We start from the raw sequence: 18,615 nt of genomic DNA on the forward strand, positions 1-18,615 counted from the left end.
GTGCCCACCTGAGCTGATAAATGGGGACAAGGATCAGAACAGCCCACTGTAATCCAGGAGGAAGCGCTTGGTGACTTGCTGAGCCACTCAGATGCTCACAGGTGTGTGGGATTAGATGGGATCCATGCTAGGGGAATGAGGGAGCTGTGGATGAGCTCCCCAAGCTGCTCTCCATCATTTACCATCAGTCCTGGCTCAGCAGGGAGGTCCCAGAGCACTGGAGGTGCCAATGTGAGCCCATCCCCAAGAAGGGCTGGAAGGAGGAGCTGGGCAACTCCAGGCCTGTCAGCCTGACCTGGGTGCCCAGCAAGGTTATGGAACAGATCACTTTGAGTGCAACCACAGGGCACCCACAGGATGGCCGAGGGATCAGAGCCAGCCAGCATGGATTTCAATGTTTGCACTGATGATCTGCAAGAGGGGATTGAGTCCAGCATCAACAAATTTGCAGATGACACCAAGCTGGGTGTGAGTGTGGATGTGCAGGAGGGTAGGAGGGCTCTGCAGAGGGCCCTGGACAGGCTGGATCCAGGGCCCAAATCCAGCAAGCTGAGGTTTAACAAGTCCAAGTGCCGGGTCCTGCACTTTGGTCACAACAACCCCCCTGCAGCTCTACAGGCTGGGAACAGAGTGGCTGGACAGCAGCCAGGCAGAAAGGGACCTGCAGGGACTGATGGACAGAAGGCTGGACATGAGCCAGCAGCGTGCCCAGGTGGCCAAGAGGGCCAAAGGCTCCTGGACTGGATCAGGAATGGTGTGGCCAGCAGGAACAGGGCACTGCTTCTTCCCCTGTGCTCGGCACTGCTTGGGCAGCACCTCAAGTGCTGTGTCCAGTTCTGGGCCCCGCAATTTAGGCAGGATGTGGAGGGGCTGGAGCGTGTCCAGAGAAGGGCAACAAGGCTGGGGATGGGTCTGGAGCACAAGTGCTGTGAGGAGTGGCTGAGGAAGCTGAGGCTGATTATCCTGGAGAAGAGGAGGCTCTGGGGAGAAAAGGCAGTGTCAGGGCACAGGCTGGACTTGATGATCTCTAAGGTCTTCTCCAACCTTGCTGATTCTGTGATTCTCTGAAACCACCCTTGAAGCAGTCACAGGATGTGCCCTGGGCCTCCTCTTCAGCAGCTCCAGCAGCCCAGGTCCCTCAGCTTCTCCTGCCAGCCCCAAAGCCCATCCTGTCAGTCCTGCTGAGCCTCTGCAGCTCCTCCTCACTGCCCAGAACAGGGAGCCCCAGAGGCAGACACAGCAGCCCAGATGTGCCCCCCTGGCCTGGGGTGCCTCTGGCAAGGGAGCAGCACCAGGCACTGCAGGAGCCTGCATACAATTCCTGCAGCACTTGTAGGATGATCCTGCTGCCCAAGGGACGTTCCCATGGGGCCAAGTCAGGAACTGCAATGGGGAGTGGGGCCAGAGAGGAAAGAGCAAACAGGGATGGGCTGTTTGCAGGGGAGAGAACAGGGGTGGGCAATAGGAAGAAATTTTTACAAAGGAAGAATAAAGAAAGCAAAGATGAAGCAGAGGAAATGCTCAGGGCAGTTTGGGGGTGGCTGCCACACAGCCCTGGCTCTGAGCAACAGCGTCTGCAGTGGGACAGGAAACTCCCAGCTGATGGGAACAAACTTTCTGGCTGACTGCAGAGGCCAGGACAAAGCTGAGTGGTTTCCCTGGTGTCCCCCAGCCCTTGCTGGCCCCAGGGGCTGATGGCATTTGTGCTCCCTCAGGTTCATGTCCCCACACCAACAGCATGGGGGTGCCCCCCCTGCTGTGTGCAATGCAAACAGGGGCTGCTGAGCCAGTGCTGCCGTGTCTGTGCCTGCAAGGATGGGGCACCTGTGTGAGCTGGGGGAGAGGCCAGGGCTGCAGAGGGGGGATGTTGTTGGCAGCTCCATGAGGACGCTCTGGGATGCTGCCCTGGGCTGTCCAGTGCACTGGGGATGGATCAGCCCCTGCTCTGCTGCTCCTTCCCATCTCCCCCATGGCCCTTGCAGAGCCCCAGCCATGCAGTTTGCCCCCAGCCTGCCCACGGCCAGCCTGGGGCTGCTCACCGGGATTTTCTGTGCTGTGCATTGGCCTGGGCGTGTTCTTGAGAGAGCCTGGGCAAGGAGCCTGGAGCCCCCAGGCCCTGGGCTGAGGCGTCAGCGCTGCCCCAGCAGTGCCCATGGCCTGTCCCTGCTGCAGCCCCGGCACTGCCACCCCCAGGGCTGTGCCCGGCCCCGAGACCACTCAGGCCCTACAGCAATACCAGGGCCACTAGGGCAGCAGGGTAGGGCCATGGCAGCAGCACTGGCAACACCAATTGCTGCTGCTGCTGGGTACAGCTGCTGGGCCAGCACTGATCTGCTCCCAGCTCTGCACACAGACATTACTGCTGCAGCTCCAGAGAAGGCAACAAAAGAGCATCTCTGCAGAAAACTTTGCTGGAAGATCCTTCAGTTACTCTAAAGCCACTAAGAGCGCAGCCCCTCATTGACACAGTCTGTGGCCACAGGGAAGGTAGAGAGAAACAAAATGAGAAATGGCACAAACAATGCCATTTATTTGTGGACAATATGAATATCTAAAACAAAGGAAAAAATACCACCACAACCAAACCAACAAGATGCATCAAAGATGAATTTTATTACAAGTGATTTGCAGAAATTGGCCAGCAGTTTAATGTTTCCGAAACCATCCTGTCATCAGTCTCCCCACTGCAGCCTTGAGCTCCTTGTTCCTCAGGCTGTAGATGAGGGGGTTCAGGGCTGGAGGCATCACTGAATACAGAACTGACACTGTTATATCCAGGGATGGGGAGGACATGGAGGGGGGCTTCAGGTAAGCAAATGTGCCAGTGCTGAGGAACAGGGAGACCACAGCCAGGTGAGGGAGGCAGGTGGAAAAAGCTTTGTGCTTTCCCTGCTCAGAGGGGATCCTCAGCACAGCCCTGAAGATCTGCACATAGGAGAAAACAATGAACACAAAACAACCAAAAAACAGAACAGCACTACCCATGAGCAGACAAAGTTCCCTGAGGTAGGAATTTGAGCAGGAGAGCTTGAGGATTAAGGGGATTTCACAGAAGAACTGGCCCAGGGAATTGCCATGGCACAGGGGCAGGGAAAATGTATTGGCTGTGTGCAGCAGTGAATAGAGAAAGCCACTGGTCCAGGCAGCTGCTGCCATGTGGGCACAGGCTCTGCTGCCCAGGAGGGTCCCGTAGTGCAGGGGTTTGCAGATGGACACGTAGCGGTCATAGCACATGATGGTCAGGAGGCAAAACTCTGCTGAGATGAAGAACAGAAAGAAAAAGAGCTGTGCAGCACATCCTGAGTAGGTGATGTCCCTGGTGTCCCAGAGGGAATTGTGCATGGCTTTGGGGACTGTGGTGCAGATGGAGCCCAGGTCAGTGAGGGCCAGGTTGAGCAGGAAGAAGAACATGGGCGTGTGCAGGTGGTGGTCGCAGGCTACGGCGCTGATGATGAGGCCGTTGCCCAGGAGGGCAGCCAGGGAGATGCCCAGCAAGAGGCAGAAGTGCAGGAGCTGCAGCTGCCGCGTGTCTGCCAATGCCAGCAGGAGGAAGTGCTTGATGGAGCTGCTGTTGGACATTTTTTCACTCTGCCCATGTAGTCCTAGTCAAGCAGAGGACAATGACAAGTCAGAGCAGACTTTGCTGAGCAATGTCCAAGCCCTCTCTCCCATTTCTGCCCCTCCTGCTCTGTATCACCCAATTTTCCTTTCATTAGAGTCCTTCCTTCATCCCCGTGCCTGGAGCTCTGCTGGGATCTGGCCCCCTTGCTGTGACGAGCAGGGGCTGTGCCTGGGGACACCAAGGGATCAGCTCTGCTCTTCAGCAGTGAGGTCATGGGAACGGGGACAGGGGCCAGTCCTTGGCTTGGATTTCATCAGCCCAAACTGCTCCTGAGGCAGAGGAGCTTGGCAGCATCTCCTCTCCCAGGGCTAAGGAATGGTGACAGCCAAAGGCAGTTTGGGAGGGTTTCCTGCTGTGCCCAGGGAGATTAGAGAGAACTGTGCAATGCAAGAACAGTGGCTGTAACACAGTGAAGGGTGAGGGGAGCTGCTCTCTCAATCCATCTTTTCCCAGCTGCCTTTTCTGCGATCCAGGGCAGTCTCTGTGTTCCCCTAGAAATCAGCCTGACACAGCTGAGAGCAGTGGGACCCACAGCAGAGCAAACTGGCTCAGCCTGTCTCAGTCTCAGCCCCCTCTAGCCAAGGACACTCCTGTGCCCCAGTGTCCCCTGGAGGCAGCTGACAGCTTGGGTGGCATCCCCAGGACACACCAAGGGTCCTGTTCATGGCACTGCTTGAGGAGAGTGGGCTCATTGCCAGTCTCCCAGGCTACCCTGCCCAGAGCTGCCCGGGCACAGGGAGCTGGGATACCCCATTGCTGTGCTCAGCCTGCACAGGAGGAGCCCAAGGGCTAGGCCTGGCCCTGCAGCCGGAACTGCCACTGCACAGAGCCCCTCAGCAATGCCAGCAGCACCTGGACAAGGCAAGGAGAGAGAGAGAGCTGGGCCTGAGGAAAAGCCTTTCCCTGGCCAGCCCTGCCCAGCCCCTGCCAGGCAGCAGCAGGGCAGGACAGTGGCCCTCAGGCCCTCATCAGCAGGGAATGGGCACATGGCCGCAGAGATGCCCTTCATCTCTGGGACTGCTCTGCCAGCCCAGGAGGGACTGAGGGCCCCGAGCCCCTGGGCTGAGGGCTGTGCTGGCTGCGAGGGGACACAAGAGCTGTGCTGCTCACGACAGTGTGTGCCCTGCAGGACAGGCCCGGCAGGTGCCACATCTGCCCATCAGCAGGGCTTCCCTCAGCACTGCCTCCCTCCCTGCCTGCTCACAGCTCTGCTGCTGGAGCTGTCCCAGCCCCAGCTGCTCCTGTGGCCCAGGGCTCCTTCCCTGCCAGAGCTCCCAGAGCCCAGCCCAGCCCCTGGGCCAGCCCTGCCCTGCAGCTGCTCGGCCCTGCAGGGAATAAAGAACAGCTCCCCCAGCCTGGGCACCATGGAAAGGTGATGCTGGATGGGTCTGGAGGCTGGGCAGGTGCAGGCACTTCCTGAGGTTCACAGGAAAACTCAGTGTGATGTTTTAAGAGCCTCAGCCCCTGCTCTGCCCTGCACAGCTCAGTTTCCATTGCCACCAAGCTGAGGCGGGGAAAAGTGGGAGCACAGATTCAGGAAAGCAGAGACACAAGCAGGAAACCTGAGCCCTGAATGAGCTCATGAAAAGTCCCCTCAGAAATGAGCTGGGCATAAGCTGGAGCTCTGAGCAGCCCTGGCCCGCACAGCACCCTCTCCAAAGCAGCAGGAGCTGCCCTTGCAGGAGTCACTTCTTGCACCCACTGCTCCCCTGCAGCATCCATGGGGAGCTGCCAGGCAGGCTGAGAGCTGCCCCTGGCAGGTGGCACATGCCCTGGGCTGGCCAAGAGCCCTGAGGGCTGCAGGAGCTGCTCTGCAGGACAGCCCTGGGCAGCCCTGGCTGCAGCCCCAGCTTCACCCCCTGCAGCCGTCCCTGGCAGCAGGAGCCGTCCTGCCCTGTCCCTCTGATGGTGCCCAGGGCAGCCCTGCTCTGCAGCACATCCTCCCCCAAAGCAGAAACAGCAGCAGAGCCATCCTTACAGTCATGCCAGTCCTGCCATCTCCAGCTTTAGGAGATCCCTGCATCCAGAGATTGACTGTGTCAAAAGCTGTGAAGATTTCTCCATGAATGAGTGCAGAATTGTCCTTGTAGCTGCATTGAGCTTCCTTCTGCTTCACTGCTCTCAGACATCTGCAGGCAGTGCCCTCAGCCCTGCTGGGCTGGGAGAAGTGCTGCTCATCAGGAGAAATGTCTTTTTGAGTTCTTGGTTTCCAAGGGCTCCTTCTGTGCCAGGAGCCCAGCCCAACACAGGAGCACAGACACAGCACAAGGACTTTAATGAACCTCTGGGGCTTTGGTGCTGTTTACATCAGATTCAGTCCCAGAGAGCATTCAAAAAACTTCTCAAGAACACTACGTTAAATTTAAATGCCAAATTTTCTTGAAGTTTTAATGGGTCCCACTGAGGGACACAACTGAGAAAGTTTTCTCCAGGTAGAGCAGAACACTGGAGGCAGGGATGACAGGTGGGGACACGCAAGGCAAAGGCATCTCTGGTGCTGAGCAAAAACCTGGATGTGTTTCAGGAATGCAAAGGGCCAAGGCCTGAGCCCCATCCCCTGGCCAGGCAGATCCTGTCCCTCCCTCCTTGCTCAGGGCTCTTCCCGGGATGGGCACTGGCATGTGGGGTTGTGCAATGCCAAGGGCAGGAGCATGGGGCGGCCCCTGCCAGGCTGCTGAGCAGGGACAAGGAGGCAAGGAGGCCCCAGGCCTGCAAGGGTCACTTGTCTCCTGCTCCTGCCTCAGGCCCAGGCCCAGCAGTCATGGCCAAAGTGCTGCCCAAGGTGGCTCTGGCAGGGCTGTCTTGCAGCTGCTGCCCATCCCTGTGCCCTGTGCAGCCCAGGCTGTCCCACGGTGTCCCTGCCCAGCGCCCCTGTCCCTGCAGGCTGTCGACATCCCCCGGCTGCCCCACCTGCCTGGGCCCTTCCTTTGCTGACAGCTCTGCCTCCTGCCTGCCTCTGCCTGCCCACACAGAGCCTTGGGTTGCTCCAGGCTCCTTCTGGGTTACATGTTGCACCACAGCCCTGCCCTGGAAAGGAAATTCCTTTTTTGTCCAGTCTGGGCCTCCCCAGCTGCATTTGTGTTATTATTTCTCTCTCTGGCTGTTTCCCACTATGGAAAAAAAGCTCCACCATTTTTGAATCCAACCTTCAAGCCCTGCCAGGCCATTCCTATTCTGTTCTCAGTCTCTTCACAGCTGAGCTCAGACACATCAGCCTCCATGTATGGGTTATGCTCTGGAGGCTTCCAAACCCCAGCTTGGGAGATCTCTGGGCCATCTCCAAGGTGCTTTCAAATGAAAATATTCAGCTCATAGTGTGAGAAAATCACCAGAGGCCAAGGCCAGGCAGAGCTGTCTGTCCTGGCAGCTTTTGTCAGGGAGCAATCCTGGGATAGGATGAATTTTGGCAGCCAAATTCCAATTTCTGCCATGGACTATAGACAAGAAGGCTGCTTCTTTTCTGTGGAAAGGAAGACACAGAGCCCTGGTACTTCTGAGGCAGATGAGAGGTGACCACCAGAGGCAAAGGCCAGCCAGAGCTGGCAGTTTTTTTTCTGGGAGATACCCTTGCCTACAGAAATTTTTTCAGGGGAGTACCAAATTTGTCCATGGGCATCTGGAAAGAGACAGTTCTTTTCCATAGGAAGGAAAGCAAGGAGTCCCAGCGGATCATGTGCAGATGAGAGGTAGCCCTTGACATTCCAAGATCAGCCAGACCTGTCAGGTGGCTCCTGGGAGGCCAAATCAGCCAGACCTGTTCCATGTTCCCTTGGTTCCATGGACCCCATGGTGTCACCATGGTCTCAATAGGAAGGAAAGAGCCCAAACGTTCCAGGGGCAGATGAGGGGCAGTCACCAGAGGCCAAGGACAGCCAGACCTCTCTGTCCTGGCAGCTTTTGTCTGAAATCAACCCTTGGATATATGGATTTATCCATGTGGAATCCCAATTTTGGCCATTTCTGCATTGATAAGAAGGATGTCTTTTCCATAGGAAGGAAAGCACAGAGCCCAAGTGTTTCCGGGGCAGAAGTAGAGAGAGAAGGCTCTTGAGAGGCCAAGCCAGTCAGACCTGTTTGTCCTGACAGCTTTTTTCACAGAGGAATCCTTGGACATACAGAATTTGGGAGGTGGAATCTCAATTTTGACCGTGGGCACCTGGTCAAGATGGGTTGTTTTTCCCATAGGAAAGAAAAACACAAAGTCCAAGTATTTTGGAAGAAGATGAGAGATGGCCCCCCATGGGCCAAGACAGCCAGACCTGTCTCTCCTGACACCTTTCATCTGGGGGAAATCCTTGGACATAGGGCATTTTGGAGGTGGAATCTCAGTTTTGGCTGTGGGTGCCTGGAGGCAGAGGCCCAATTTTGGCCATGTGTGCCTGGATGTGAAAGGTGCTTTTTTCCCATAGGAAAGAAAAACACATGGTCCCAGTGTTTCAAAGGCAGGTGAGAGGTGGCCCCTGGGTAGTCAAGGCAGCCAGATCTGTCTGTCCCAGCAGATTTCATCTGGGAACAATCTTTGCACAGAAGGAAATTTGGAGAAGGAATCCCAATTTTGTCCATGGGGCTCTGGAGAAGAACAGTTCTTTCCCATAGGAAGGAAAGCCCAGAGCCCCAGGGGTTCCAGGCAGATGAGAAGCAGCCCTCGGCATACCAAGGTGCACCAGACCTGTCAGGTGATCGCCAGGAGGCCCTGTCAGCCAGACCTGTTCCATGTTCCCTTGGTTTCATGGGATCCCACAGTGTCACAATGGTCTCCTTGGTTCCATGAGGCCCTGGAGCGGCACGATGTTGCCCTTGCTTCTGTAGTGTCACAGTGGCCCCGAGCTTCCATGAGGCCCTGCAATGTCACAATGGCTTCGTGGTTCCACAAAGCCCTGATGTGTCACCATGGGCCCCTAAGCTCCATGCACCCTCGCTGTGTCACAGTGGCTCCTCTGTGACACTATGGGCTGCACAAGGTCACCATGGACTGTTGGTGCCGTGGGACCCCTGAGTTTCACAATGGTCCCTTGATTCCATGAGGCACCACAGTGTCACAATGGCCCCTTGGTTCCATGAGGTTCCCCAGTGTCACCGTGTTGTCCTTTGACCCACATTGTCACAACTGACCCATGGCTTCATGAGGTTCCGTAGTGTCAATGTGGTCGCTGTTAGAAGCTGGATGAGATCGATGTTCTGAGACACCGTGGGATGCTCAGAATTCCCATGTGGGGCCAGGGCCAGGTCAGGCCTTGGTTTGTGGTGGGACAGAGCCCCGCCCCCAGCCCTGGCCTGGCAGAGCTGTCAATCACACAGCAGGGGTGGTGCTATCCCAGCTCTGATTGGCTCAGCTGTAAATTAATCACACAACAGGGGCAGCTGGTGCCTATCCTGACTCTGATTGGAACGGCAGCTGGCAGTCCCACCCCAGGGGCGTGCCCATGAAGGCCCAGGGGGTTATAAGCCAGAGCACAAGACCAGTCTGTGGTTTGGATTCTGTTTTCTGCTGGTGTTTTTGTGTTGGCATTACTGGAAGCTGAGCAGTTGGTACCTATGTGTGTGTGTTTCTATAGATCTTCTGTCTTTCTGATGTTCTCTATTTCTTCTCCTTCTAATCCTACTTACCTGAAGCATTTTTGGGTAACTAAACATCTTAACAGTTAAAGGTTTTCAGGTTCAATGGGCTAAGTTAGTGAAGTTAATGCTATGATAAGCGGTTTATGTTGAAGTGGATGTTGAATTAAAACCTTTGCCAAAGTTCCTTGACTGTCCACAGTTTGCCAGTAAAATTTTCTGTCATTTTGACCTCTTAGCTCAGTTGGTGAGAGCATGGTGCTGGTATCACTGAGGCTGTGGGTTCAATCCCTGTGTGGGCCATTCACTTAAGAGCTGGACTTTGATGAACCTTGTGGGTCTCTTCCTACCAAGAATATTCTTTGCATCTGCCCATGTTGACAATATCTGGTTGGTGTTTCTCCTGTGCACCAAACTGAAGGGAAGGAACCTTTGGTTACCCCCAGCATTTTAGTGTTCTGGGGTGTTCCAGCCCTGCAGGCTCACAATGGCCTCTTGTTTCCATGAGGCCCCACAGTGTCACACTGGCCCCTTGGTTGCACAACTTCCCACAGTGTCCCACTGGCCCCTTGGTTCCATGAGGATCTGCAGTGTCACACAGGTTGATGACATTTGTCCTTGCTGCCCCTCACATCCCACTGCCCCACAGACAGCCCCAAACCACCCGTGAGGGACAGGCCCTGGTGTCCCAGGCTGGGCTCAGGGCTTGGCCTTTCTGCTTCCCCCAACCTGCCCAGGCCTTGCTCAGCACTGCAGTTCCCTGCTCAGAGCCTTTGGCTATTGGAATATGTATCCCAATATAACCAGTTAGATGGTGCCTATGCCAGTTCTGACCCTCGCTGCTGGGCCAAAGACAGCACTGTGGTGTTTTACCCCAGAGATACCTTGGCTGGCGGCAGAGTGCAGCGGGGCACAAGACAGGACTCCATTCTCCTCAGGAGAGAGAGCTTCTGGCGATAGTGGAGAGAAAGGAGTGGATTCTGCTAGAAGGTGTCGGATCTCAAGATCTCAGTCCTGAGATGCTGAGCCACCGAGACCACCTTGGGGGGCTCGGGAGTCCTGGAATGTTGCCAGAAGTGTCTGGTGGCTGGACTTTGGTCCTGCACAGGAGACGACAAGGATGAGGGCTTCACCGGGTGAATGGTGAAGGGATTAGTTAATTAGAGGGTGAGACACAGGGTTTAGGATTTATGTACAGGGGGGTTTAGAGGAGTAAGATGGAGGAATTGGGGTGTGTCCTGTCCTTCTTCTGTTTCCTCTTCTCCTCCATCTTCTTTGGCCACGGTGGCACTCTTGGATTGGTTATTACTGAGAGTGCACCGAGTTATAAGAATAGATGGTATTGGGGAAAAATGATAAATATTGTATACGTAACAATGGGTATAAAGATACGTGGCTGCCCGGGAGGGCAGACAGTGTGCCCATGGCTGACTGCTGAGCAGATCTCTGGTGGCTGAAAGAACATCTTTTAGATAAACAATTAATAAACATAAAAACCGAAAGAAGAACTGAAGCCTCTTCTCGTCCTTCGATACACGGGCTGCCCCAAGGCCACTCCGGGCCTTTCCAGGCCCCTCAAACAGCCGAGATAAACCGGACAAGAAGGTTGCCAAATGTTTATTCCATTGGTACAGAGGTGTCTGCACTGGGCCACTGCTGCTAACAGAATAAAGGCCGCATGGTCTCATTAACATTTTAAGCTCAGGCCAGGGGAAGGGGAGGGGACAGGTGAGTCACCAACCAGGTGAAGGGGCAGGGTCTCAAGGGACTAGGGACACCTATCACACGACGCCTTGCTGGTATGTTAGCCTGATTGACAGGGCACACTCAGCGAGGGGCGAGGGGGAAGGGAGAAGGTAAAACAGGATATTGCAACACACCACAACATTTGGCTCCCTGCAATCCTGGCCTCAAGATTCTGCTCTGAGCAGTCCCTGGGGAGCCTTTGGCAGGCCCTGCCCTCAGTGGGGCCCAGTGATGCTCCAATGGACTTGGAGTTTTGCTTCTGACTTCTTGAGAAGCTTCTTCAGCCTCCTCTAAGTGCCTGAGGGTCCTGGACTCAGCCCCAAATCCACCATGGGTTTGATTAAAATACAGAAAGCACTTCGGGGCTCTTTCTCCAGCTTCAATGGTTTTCAGGTCTTCAGGGCTTGTACAGCTCACTTTAGTCAGTTTGGAATTCTTTTCAAGAGAAAGATTTCAAAATGTATCTCATGACTTTTTTTCTTTAATCAAGTGAGTATTTTTCTATTTTCCAGTTCAGAGAAGAGCTGATAGAAGCATTCCCCAGGTAACCTTGATGCTGAATGTCTCCTTAGGAGGTCTGGGCACAGAGAAGAATGAGCCCCTTGAGGGCTGACCCTATTTGAACAAGCTGCTCCTCATCCCTCAGCCTCACCATGTCTGACATGGCCCAACTGGCACTGACATCCCTGTGCTCTCCAGCAGATCCATGTCCCCTGAGCTCTGTAGCTCCATGTCCAGCCCATTGCATCATGTACCACCTGCTCTCCTCAGGGCTCTGCCTGCACATAGGGCCAGGAGAAGTTTTCCTGTGTGGAAGGATGGAATGGAAAAGCCTGGGCGAGTTTCCTGAACAGCAAACCCCACTCAGGAACCACCTGCTCAGTCCAGGCTGCCTGGAATGGTGTCACCTTTCTCCAAGGGACAGTGTGAGCAGAAATAATCTCTGGAAGCAGAATTCTCTGAGTCTCCCAGCTGAATTCTCTATCCCTGTCCTTTCCCTGGACCTCTGTTGCAGATGGAAGTTGCTGGTGCCATCCTCACCTTTAGCCTCTCTCTTGAATGCAAACAGATGTTCCCAGCTGTGTTAAGCAGGATTTGCTCAATGTTTCTACAAAATTTTTGTCTTCCTCATGAAATGAAGGGACCATTTTGGAACTGAGGGGTGACGTGGAAGCGAGGAGTCAGTTGTGACCCTGGAGTGCCATGGAACCAAGGGGCCATGGTGACACAGCAGGGCCACGTGGATCCAGTGGTCCATTGTGACACTGTGGATCCGAGGAGACCATGGAGACACCCCCAGGACCTCATGGAACCAAGGAGTCCATGGTGACCCAGCAGGGCTGCATGGAGCCAATGGTCCATAGTGACACTGCCCATCCAAGGAGTTCATTGTGACACTGCAGAAGCTCATGGAGCGAGGGAGGCCATTGTGACACTGAAGAACTTCATGGCACCAAATATCCATGGTGACACAGCAGGGCATCATGGGAGCCAAGGAACCGCTGTTGGTAGTAGGGAAACTCATGGACCCAGGGGCCCTTATGGCACTGCAGAACCAACCGAGCTGCTGGACCTTGTCCCCTGGCCCTGCACAGCTCCTTGGGAGGCACGGCAGGGGCAGCTCCCTGGGAACCTTGGGATTGTCCCTCTGGGATCCACTGCACACACTCCCAGGGGCTGGAATTCCAGTTCCCAGCCAGGAAAAGATGTTCCTGCTCTGGGATGCAAAGACCTTAAAAGGAGATAAAAGCCAAGTGGAGCAAAATTTTACAGTGACATTTCACTGCCAGCCTTCATAACTCCATCCATGGTTGTTGTAGCTCATGGATTGGGAATTAATTCAGGACAGGGTCTTTGGTGGGAGCTGTCCTGGCTCAAAGGAGACACTGAGAGAGAAACAGAGCAGGCAAAGAAAGGCAGGAGAGAAAGGAGGGCACAAACACAATCAGCTGACAAGGTGGCACTCTGAAAAACAGAAATGGAACTGTCTGAAAATGAATGGGACAGAAACTAATAGTTCCGAAAATTTTATTTGCTATGAAAATGCATCCCACACACCCAGCCCCCCACAATCCCGATCCCACACATTCAAATTTGGATCCCACTTCTCCCAGTCTATATCCAAACCCATCTCACCCTGGTGATTGTGGAACTGAGTAATTTTAGCACGGGACTGAATTTTTTTTTGTGGTGGGAACACGCAATTTGAGGCTGGATTGAGCCCTTTGGAGTCAGATTGTGGTGTTTTCAGTGGAACTGAGTAATTTTGAGGTGACAGATCAATCTGTCTTTACTTTTGGAGTGCAAAGATATGGAGAACACTTCTGAAATCCCCCAAGAACCCACAAATCTTCCAGAATATGTCCCCAAACTACAAATTCCTGCTCAAGTAACTGTTAACTGATGGAAATTTCGACATCTTTGATAAATTTCTTTCTCTTTAGTCCTATTTCAGATGTTTTTAAGTGATAAAGAAAAATCAAAAGGAAATTTGTGCCAAACCAAAAGGATAACCAGGCAGGTGTCCTCCCAGCACAGATCACTGAATGTGAGTTACCAGGGCTCTGCCCAACGTGGATCCTCCCATGGGGAATGGAGCTGGAGTGATGCACGTAGCTCTTCCAGTTGGGTCATTTGCAGGGCTTCCCTTACCAGTGCCTCCATTGGTGTCTGGTCAAGTGAGAGCTCATGGAGATGCTCTTCCCACACTGGGGACACTCATAAGGCCTCTCCTGAGTGTGGATGCGCCAGTGGGTGATGAGGTGGGAGTTGTGCTTGAATCCCTTCCCGCAGTCGGGGCAGCGGAAGGGACTCTCCTCTGTGTGAATCCACTCATGCAGGAGGAGACTGGAGCTGGTCTGAAACCTCTTCCCACACTCAGGACACTCATAGGGCCTCTCCCCAGATGGATGCGTTGTTGCATGATGAGGTGGGAGCTGCACCTGAAGCCCTTCTCACATTCCCCACACTCATAGGGCCATTCCCCAGTGTGGGTCATCTGGTGGCTGATCAGGGTGCTGCTCTGCCTGAAGCTCTTCCCACACTCCAAGCACTTGTAGGGCTTCTCCCCATCATGAAGCTGCTCATGGACCACCAGATCTGACCTCTGGCTGAAGCTCTGTCTACCTTCCTGGCTCTGGGTGGGTCTTTCCTCCTCAGAGCTCCCTGGGCTGGGTTTGCAGCCCCTCTTCCTGTGGAATCTCTAGGGATTTTCCTCCTCAGTGGAATTCTGCACTGTGGAGTCACTCAAAACAGCCTCTTCCACGAGGTTCTTCCATGGAGATTTGTCCTCCCTGGTCTCCATCCTCAGCTCCTTCCCTGGGGGAGGAAGGACAAGGAGAGGATGGGATTTGCCTCTGTGCCAAAGGGAAGGGGAAGGAGATTCCCTCAGAGCATCCCTGGCAGGATGGGTTTGGCAGCGGGGTTGTCCTGCAGCTGGGGGCCATGCTGGGCTGAGAGATGAAGCAGGAGAAAGGGGGAAAGGAGCACTGACTTCCTCCTCACCTGCCTGGGTGTCCCAGGGCATCTTCCTTTTCCTATTGCATTTGATCAAGGTTTGGGAATGGGAAATCCAGTTTTGGGAGAAAAACAAGGGATGAGCAAATTCAGTTTTATACTGGTTTGAAGGCAAACCTGGGGAAAGGTCTAAACCAGAATTACAATTTAAGATGAAAATGAAGATAATGGCAATGATACAGAAACACTGCCTTAAACTGACAGAGTCAGGATATAACCTGAAACCCTGCTGGTCAGGGTGGTGGAAGCAGTCCCATTAAACGGTGGCTGCAGTCCTGTTGGAGAGATGAACGTGATTCTGTCAAAGCAGTGATCCTGTAGAAGGGTCTGGTCTTCCTCTGAAGGTGCAGTGTTGGTTATGGAGCTCTTGTCCTCTGGGAATCCAGTAGGGAAGCTGCTGGTGGTGTTGAAAGCCTCAGCTTATATCCAGGAAGGAATGCTTGGTTCCCCCCCCTGGGCTGGAGCCTCCCACAATGGGATGATGGAATTTTATCAGTCCTGCAGTGACACTCAATGGCCCATTCACAGAAGATATCTCCCCTGGAGGCTGTTATCAGGGCTGAGTCATGGAAGAGATAAAGAACCCTGCCCCACCTGTTTATAGCAGTTGATGAAGATGGGGATTGAAAAGATGCATTTGGTTACATCTTGCATGGCAACCTGAAACAGTGGGGTAATCCCTGCTCAGGGGGTGAACACCACCCCCCTTTCCCAAACTGGCTCAGGTGTAAAACCCCCACCCTGGGAAGGCCACACACACAGGGACAATGTCACACTTGCCCTGCTCCAGGTGAGGTCTCTGTCCCTTGTCACTCCCTTGCCATGCCTCGTTTTTCTTTTAACTCTCTACCTCACATTTACTGTTCAATAAAATCCACCTTGGATTTGGTCCCCTTAGCACCTTAATTGGGGCAGAGGCATCTCTCTAGTAATTTTCTAAACCAGATTGAGACTTTATTTTTGCACAGTGAGTTCACAGGGCACTGTTGTCTGACCCCAAGTGCCTTTGACAACAGCATGGTTCCCTCCTCTGAGGAGGTTGTGGTTCTCTCTGGAAGAACTCTTGGAAATTGGACACAGCCTCCTCTGAGTCACTTATGGAAGAACTGATGAGGAAAATGGCTGTTGTGGGTCTGGATTGTAAGGAAAATATTTTGTTGTCCTTTCTTGAAAAGTTTGTTAAAATCACTGGAGGAGAGGGAGCAAATAATACCAGCGAGATTGAAAAGGTTCATTCACTCTAACGTGAAAAACACAAAGTCCCAGAAGAAGCCCAGCTCAAGTAGCTAAATTCCCAAATAACTCCAGCCAGGGGTCTCCAGTAGGATGTTTTGGAGAGTGTTCGGAGCCGGCAGATCCCGGACTCGAGCCCCGGATATCTCCGAGCTCCCTCAGAGGAGCTTTTTTCGGGGGGAGAGGAGCCGCGATCGCCCCTCGGGAGGGTCGCGGGGGTCCACGTGGGGATGGCCCGGTACCGGCAGGGCGGGACATTGGTTTTGGGGATCCCTGTGAGAGCTGGGGCTGTGGAACGGGGGACCCCCGGGACAGGGAGAGGGGAAAGGGCGATACCGGAGCTGGGGGACCCCCGGCAGCCTGGAGATGAGGCGGGGACGGGACCCCCTGACCGTGACAGGGGTGTCCTGGGGTGACTTCATGATGCTCGTACCCCCATCGGTCTGTTTAGCCCAGAAATGAGTTCTGCACCTTTAAGGCTTGTTCTGAGAGCGAAGGGGAGGAGGGAGAACCTGCAGTTTGTTTCCAGAAACTGCATTCACTCCTCCACATTCCGGCTTCTGGATGGACAGACAGCAGGACAGAGTTCTCCTTTGCTTTTAGTCAGTTTTTAGGTCTCTGAGGCAGAGAAGTTCCCTGGACTGTGGTTTTTCTTTCTCTTTGGAGCTGTTTAAACCTGCTCTGGACTGAACAACCAGAATACCACCAGCAGCTCTTCCTGATGCCCACCAGGATAAGCCTGGGCCTAGGCATTTCCAGTGCTAGACTGACTGATAAGAGACTGATAATAGACTGATAAGAGATTGATAAGACACTGATAAGGCACTAATAAGACGCTGAGTGCATGGAGCTAAAACCCAAGGAGGGACTTTCAAAGTTTGTCACCTATTTTGGAGCAGCAGGAAGTTTTATTGCTTAATATTGTTCAATTTATGTGCTGATGAATGCTCTGTCTTTAAAAAAAAGTTTTTTTAGACTTTTCTGCCCGGAAATATTTTCCCGGACTGGCTGAGCGTGGGGCTGCTGAATCAGCATTCTAGAAGAAACTCCTTTTGGAGGGTTTCAACCAAATTTGCCCTAAATCAAATAGGACAGGGTGATGGAAAGAAGGGGGAACCCCAAGTGGCTGGACTGAGGGGAGGCTGGAGAGGGGGACCTTGGGACCCCAGAATATCCCAGAATCCAAAAGCAGGACCCTGGAGAGGAGGGATCCCCAGGACCAATGGAATCCCCACCAGCCCTGAGATGGGGGACCAACCATAACCCAAGAGGGATGAGAATGGAAATGGGAAACTCCTGGTGGCTTTTTTTTATTCACTCTTGATGTTTGGACATCAGGTGAGTTCTAGAAATGGAGGGGGGTGGGAGGAATTCCCTACCCAAGGCATTCACACCTTGTTTTTCCCCAAACCAGCATTTTCCCCAACCCTCCCACCGTAACATCCCCCCTGTCCCGCTCTGGGTGAGCTCAGTCCCAAACCTGACAATGATCCTGGTTGTAGTCTCACTCCGTGTTTAGACACACTCACAGTTCTGTATTTAATCACATCCCAGTCCCAATCTCGTCTATCCCCAGACCCAATCCCAACCGCATCCCTAAAGCTAATCCCATGTCTAGTCTTAACCCCAATCCCAGCTCTAATCCAAATCTCAGACCCAACTCCAACCCAGCCCCAATTCCAGCCCCTTCCTAAATCCTCAGCCCCAAACCAAATCCCAGGTTCAGTCCTTCTGGGGGTTTGGGGGTGTCTCTGTCCTTCTGACCCCGATGATGTTTGGGTGGGGTCACAGCAGGGCTGGGAGGGACAGAGACCCCCCCGGCCTCCCCAGGTGTGAGAAGGTCGGGGAGCCCCCCCAGCCCTGAGCACCCTCAGCGGTGAGAGGGACACAGAGCCCCTGGTCCCCAGCCCTGCACAGGCATTGCCTGAGGCCAGAGGGATGGAGACCCCCCGAGCATCCCCCAGGGCAAGGGGACAGAGAGCTCTAAGCATTACCTGGGCTGAGAGAGACAGAGACTGCCCTGAGCACCCTTTTCAAGGAAGGACAAAAAATTTTTTTCTTTTTCACTGGTCAGTCAGAACAGCCATTTACTTCATCATTTCTCCTAAATTCCCCAGGAGGAAGGAGGGACTGTTTCCAAGTCCTTCCAAGTTTCCAAGAGTTCTTCCAGAAAGAACCACAACCTCCTCAGAGAAGGGAACCATGTTGTTGTCAAAGGCACTTGGAGTCAGAGAACAGCGCCCTGAACTCACTGTGCCCAAATAATATTGCAATATGGTTAAGAAAATTGTTAGAGAGATTCCTCTGCCCCAATTAAGGTGCTAACGAGACCAAAATCCAAAATGCATTTTATTGAACAGTAAATGTGAGGGAGAGAGAGAGATGGAAAGAAAGAGAAAAGGGGGAGAGAGCAAAGGAATAGCAGGGACAGAGACCTCCCCTGGAGCAGAGCAAGTGTGACATTGTCCCTGTGTGTGTGGCCTTCCCAGGGTGGGGGTTTTACACCTGAGCCAGTTTGGGTAAGGGGGGTGGTGTTCACCCCCTGAGCAGGGATTACCCCACTGTTTCAGGTTGCCATGCAAGATGTAACCAAATGCATGTTTTCAATCCCCATCTTCATCAACTGCTATAAAAAGGCAGGGCAGTGTTCTTTATCTCTTCCATGACTCAGCCCTGATAACGCCCTCCAGGGGAGATATCTTCTGTGAATGGGCCATTGAGTGTCACTGCAGGACTGATAAAATTCCACCATCCCATTGTGGGATGCTCCGCCCAGGGGGAGGAACCAAGCATTCCTTCCTGGATATAAGCTGAGCCTTGCAACACCAGGAACAGCTTGCCTACTGGATTCCCAGAGGAGAAGAGCTCCATAACCATCACTGGACCTTCAGAGGAAGACCAGACCCTTTTACAGGATCACTGCTCTGACAGAATCACGTTGA

General features: G+C 53.6%; 1 protein-coding gene across 1 annotated transcript; it reads right to left on the minus strand.

Annotated features, from left to right (window-relative positions):
• Positions 1-2,646: 2,646 nt before the first annotated feature.
• LOC141729940 (olfactory receptor 14A16-like) lies at positions 2,647-3,234 on the minus strand. Its single transcript, XM_074546599.1, has one exon. It carries the CDS (start codon positions 3,232-3,234, stop codon positions 2,647-2,649), a length of 588 nt encoding a protein of 195 aa, XP_074402700.1.
• Between the last annotated feature and the right edge of the window lie 15,381 nt (positions 3,235-18,615).

This window comes from Zonotrichia albicollis, chromosome 8 (genome assembly GCF_047830755.1).
Source record: "Zonotrichia albicollis isolate bZonAlb1 chromosome 8, bZonAlb1.hap1, whole genome shotgun sequence".
NCBI classification, from domain to species: domain Eukaryota; kingdom Metazoa; phylum Chordata; class Aves; order Passeriformes; family Passerellidae; genus Zonotrichia; species Zonotrichia albicollis.

Coding starts and splice junctions, on each gene's coding strand:
- LOC141729940 (XM_074546599.1), bottom strand. CDS start 3,234: ATGTGCTATGACCGCTACGTGTCCATCTGCAAACCCCTGCACTACGGG.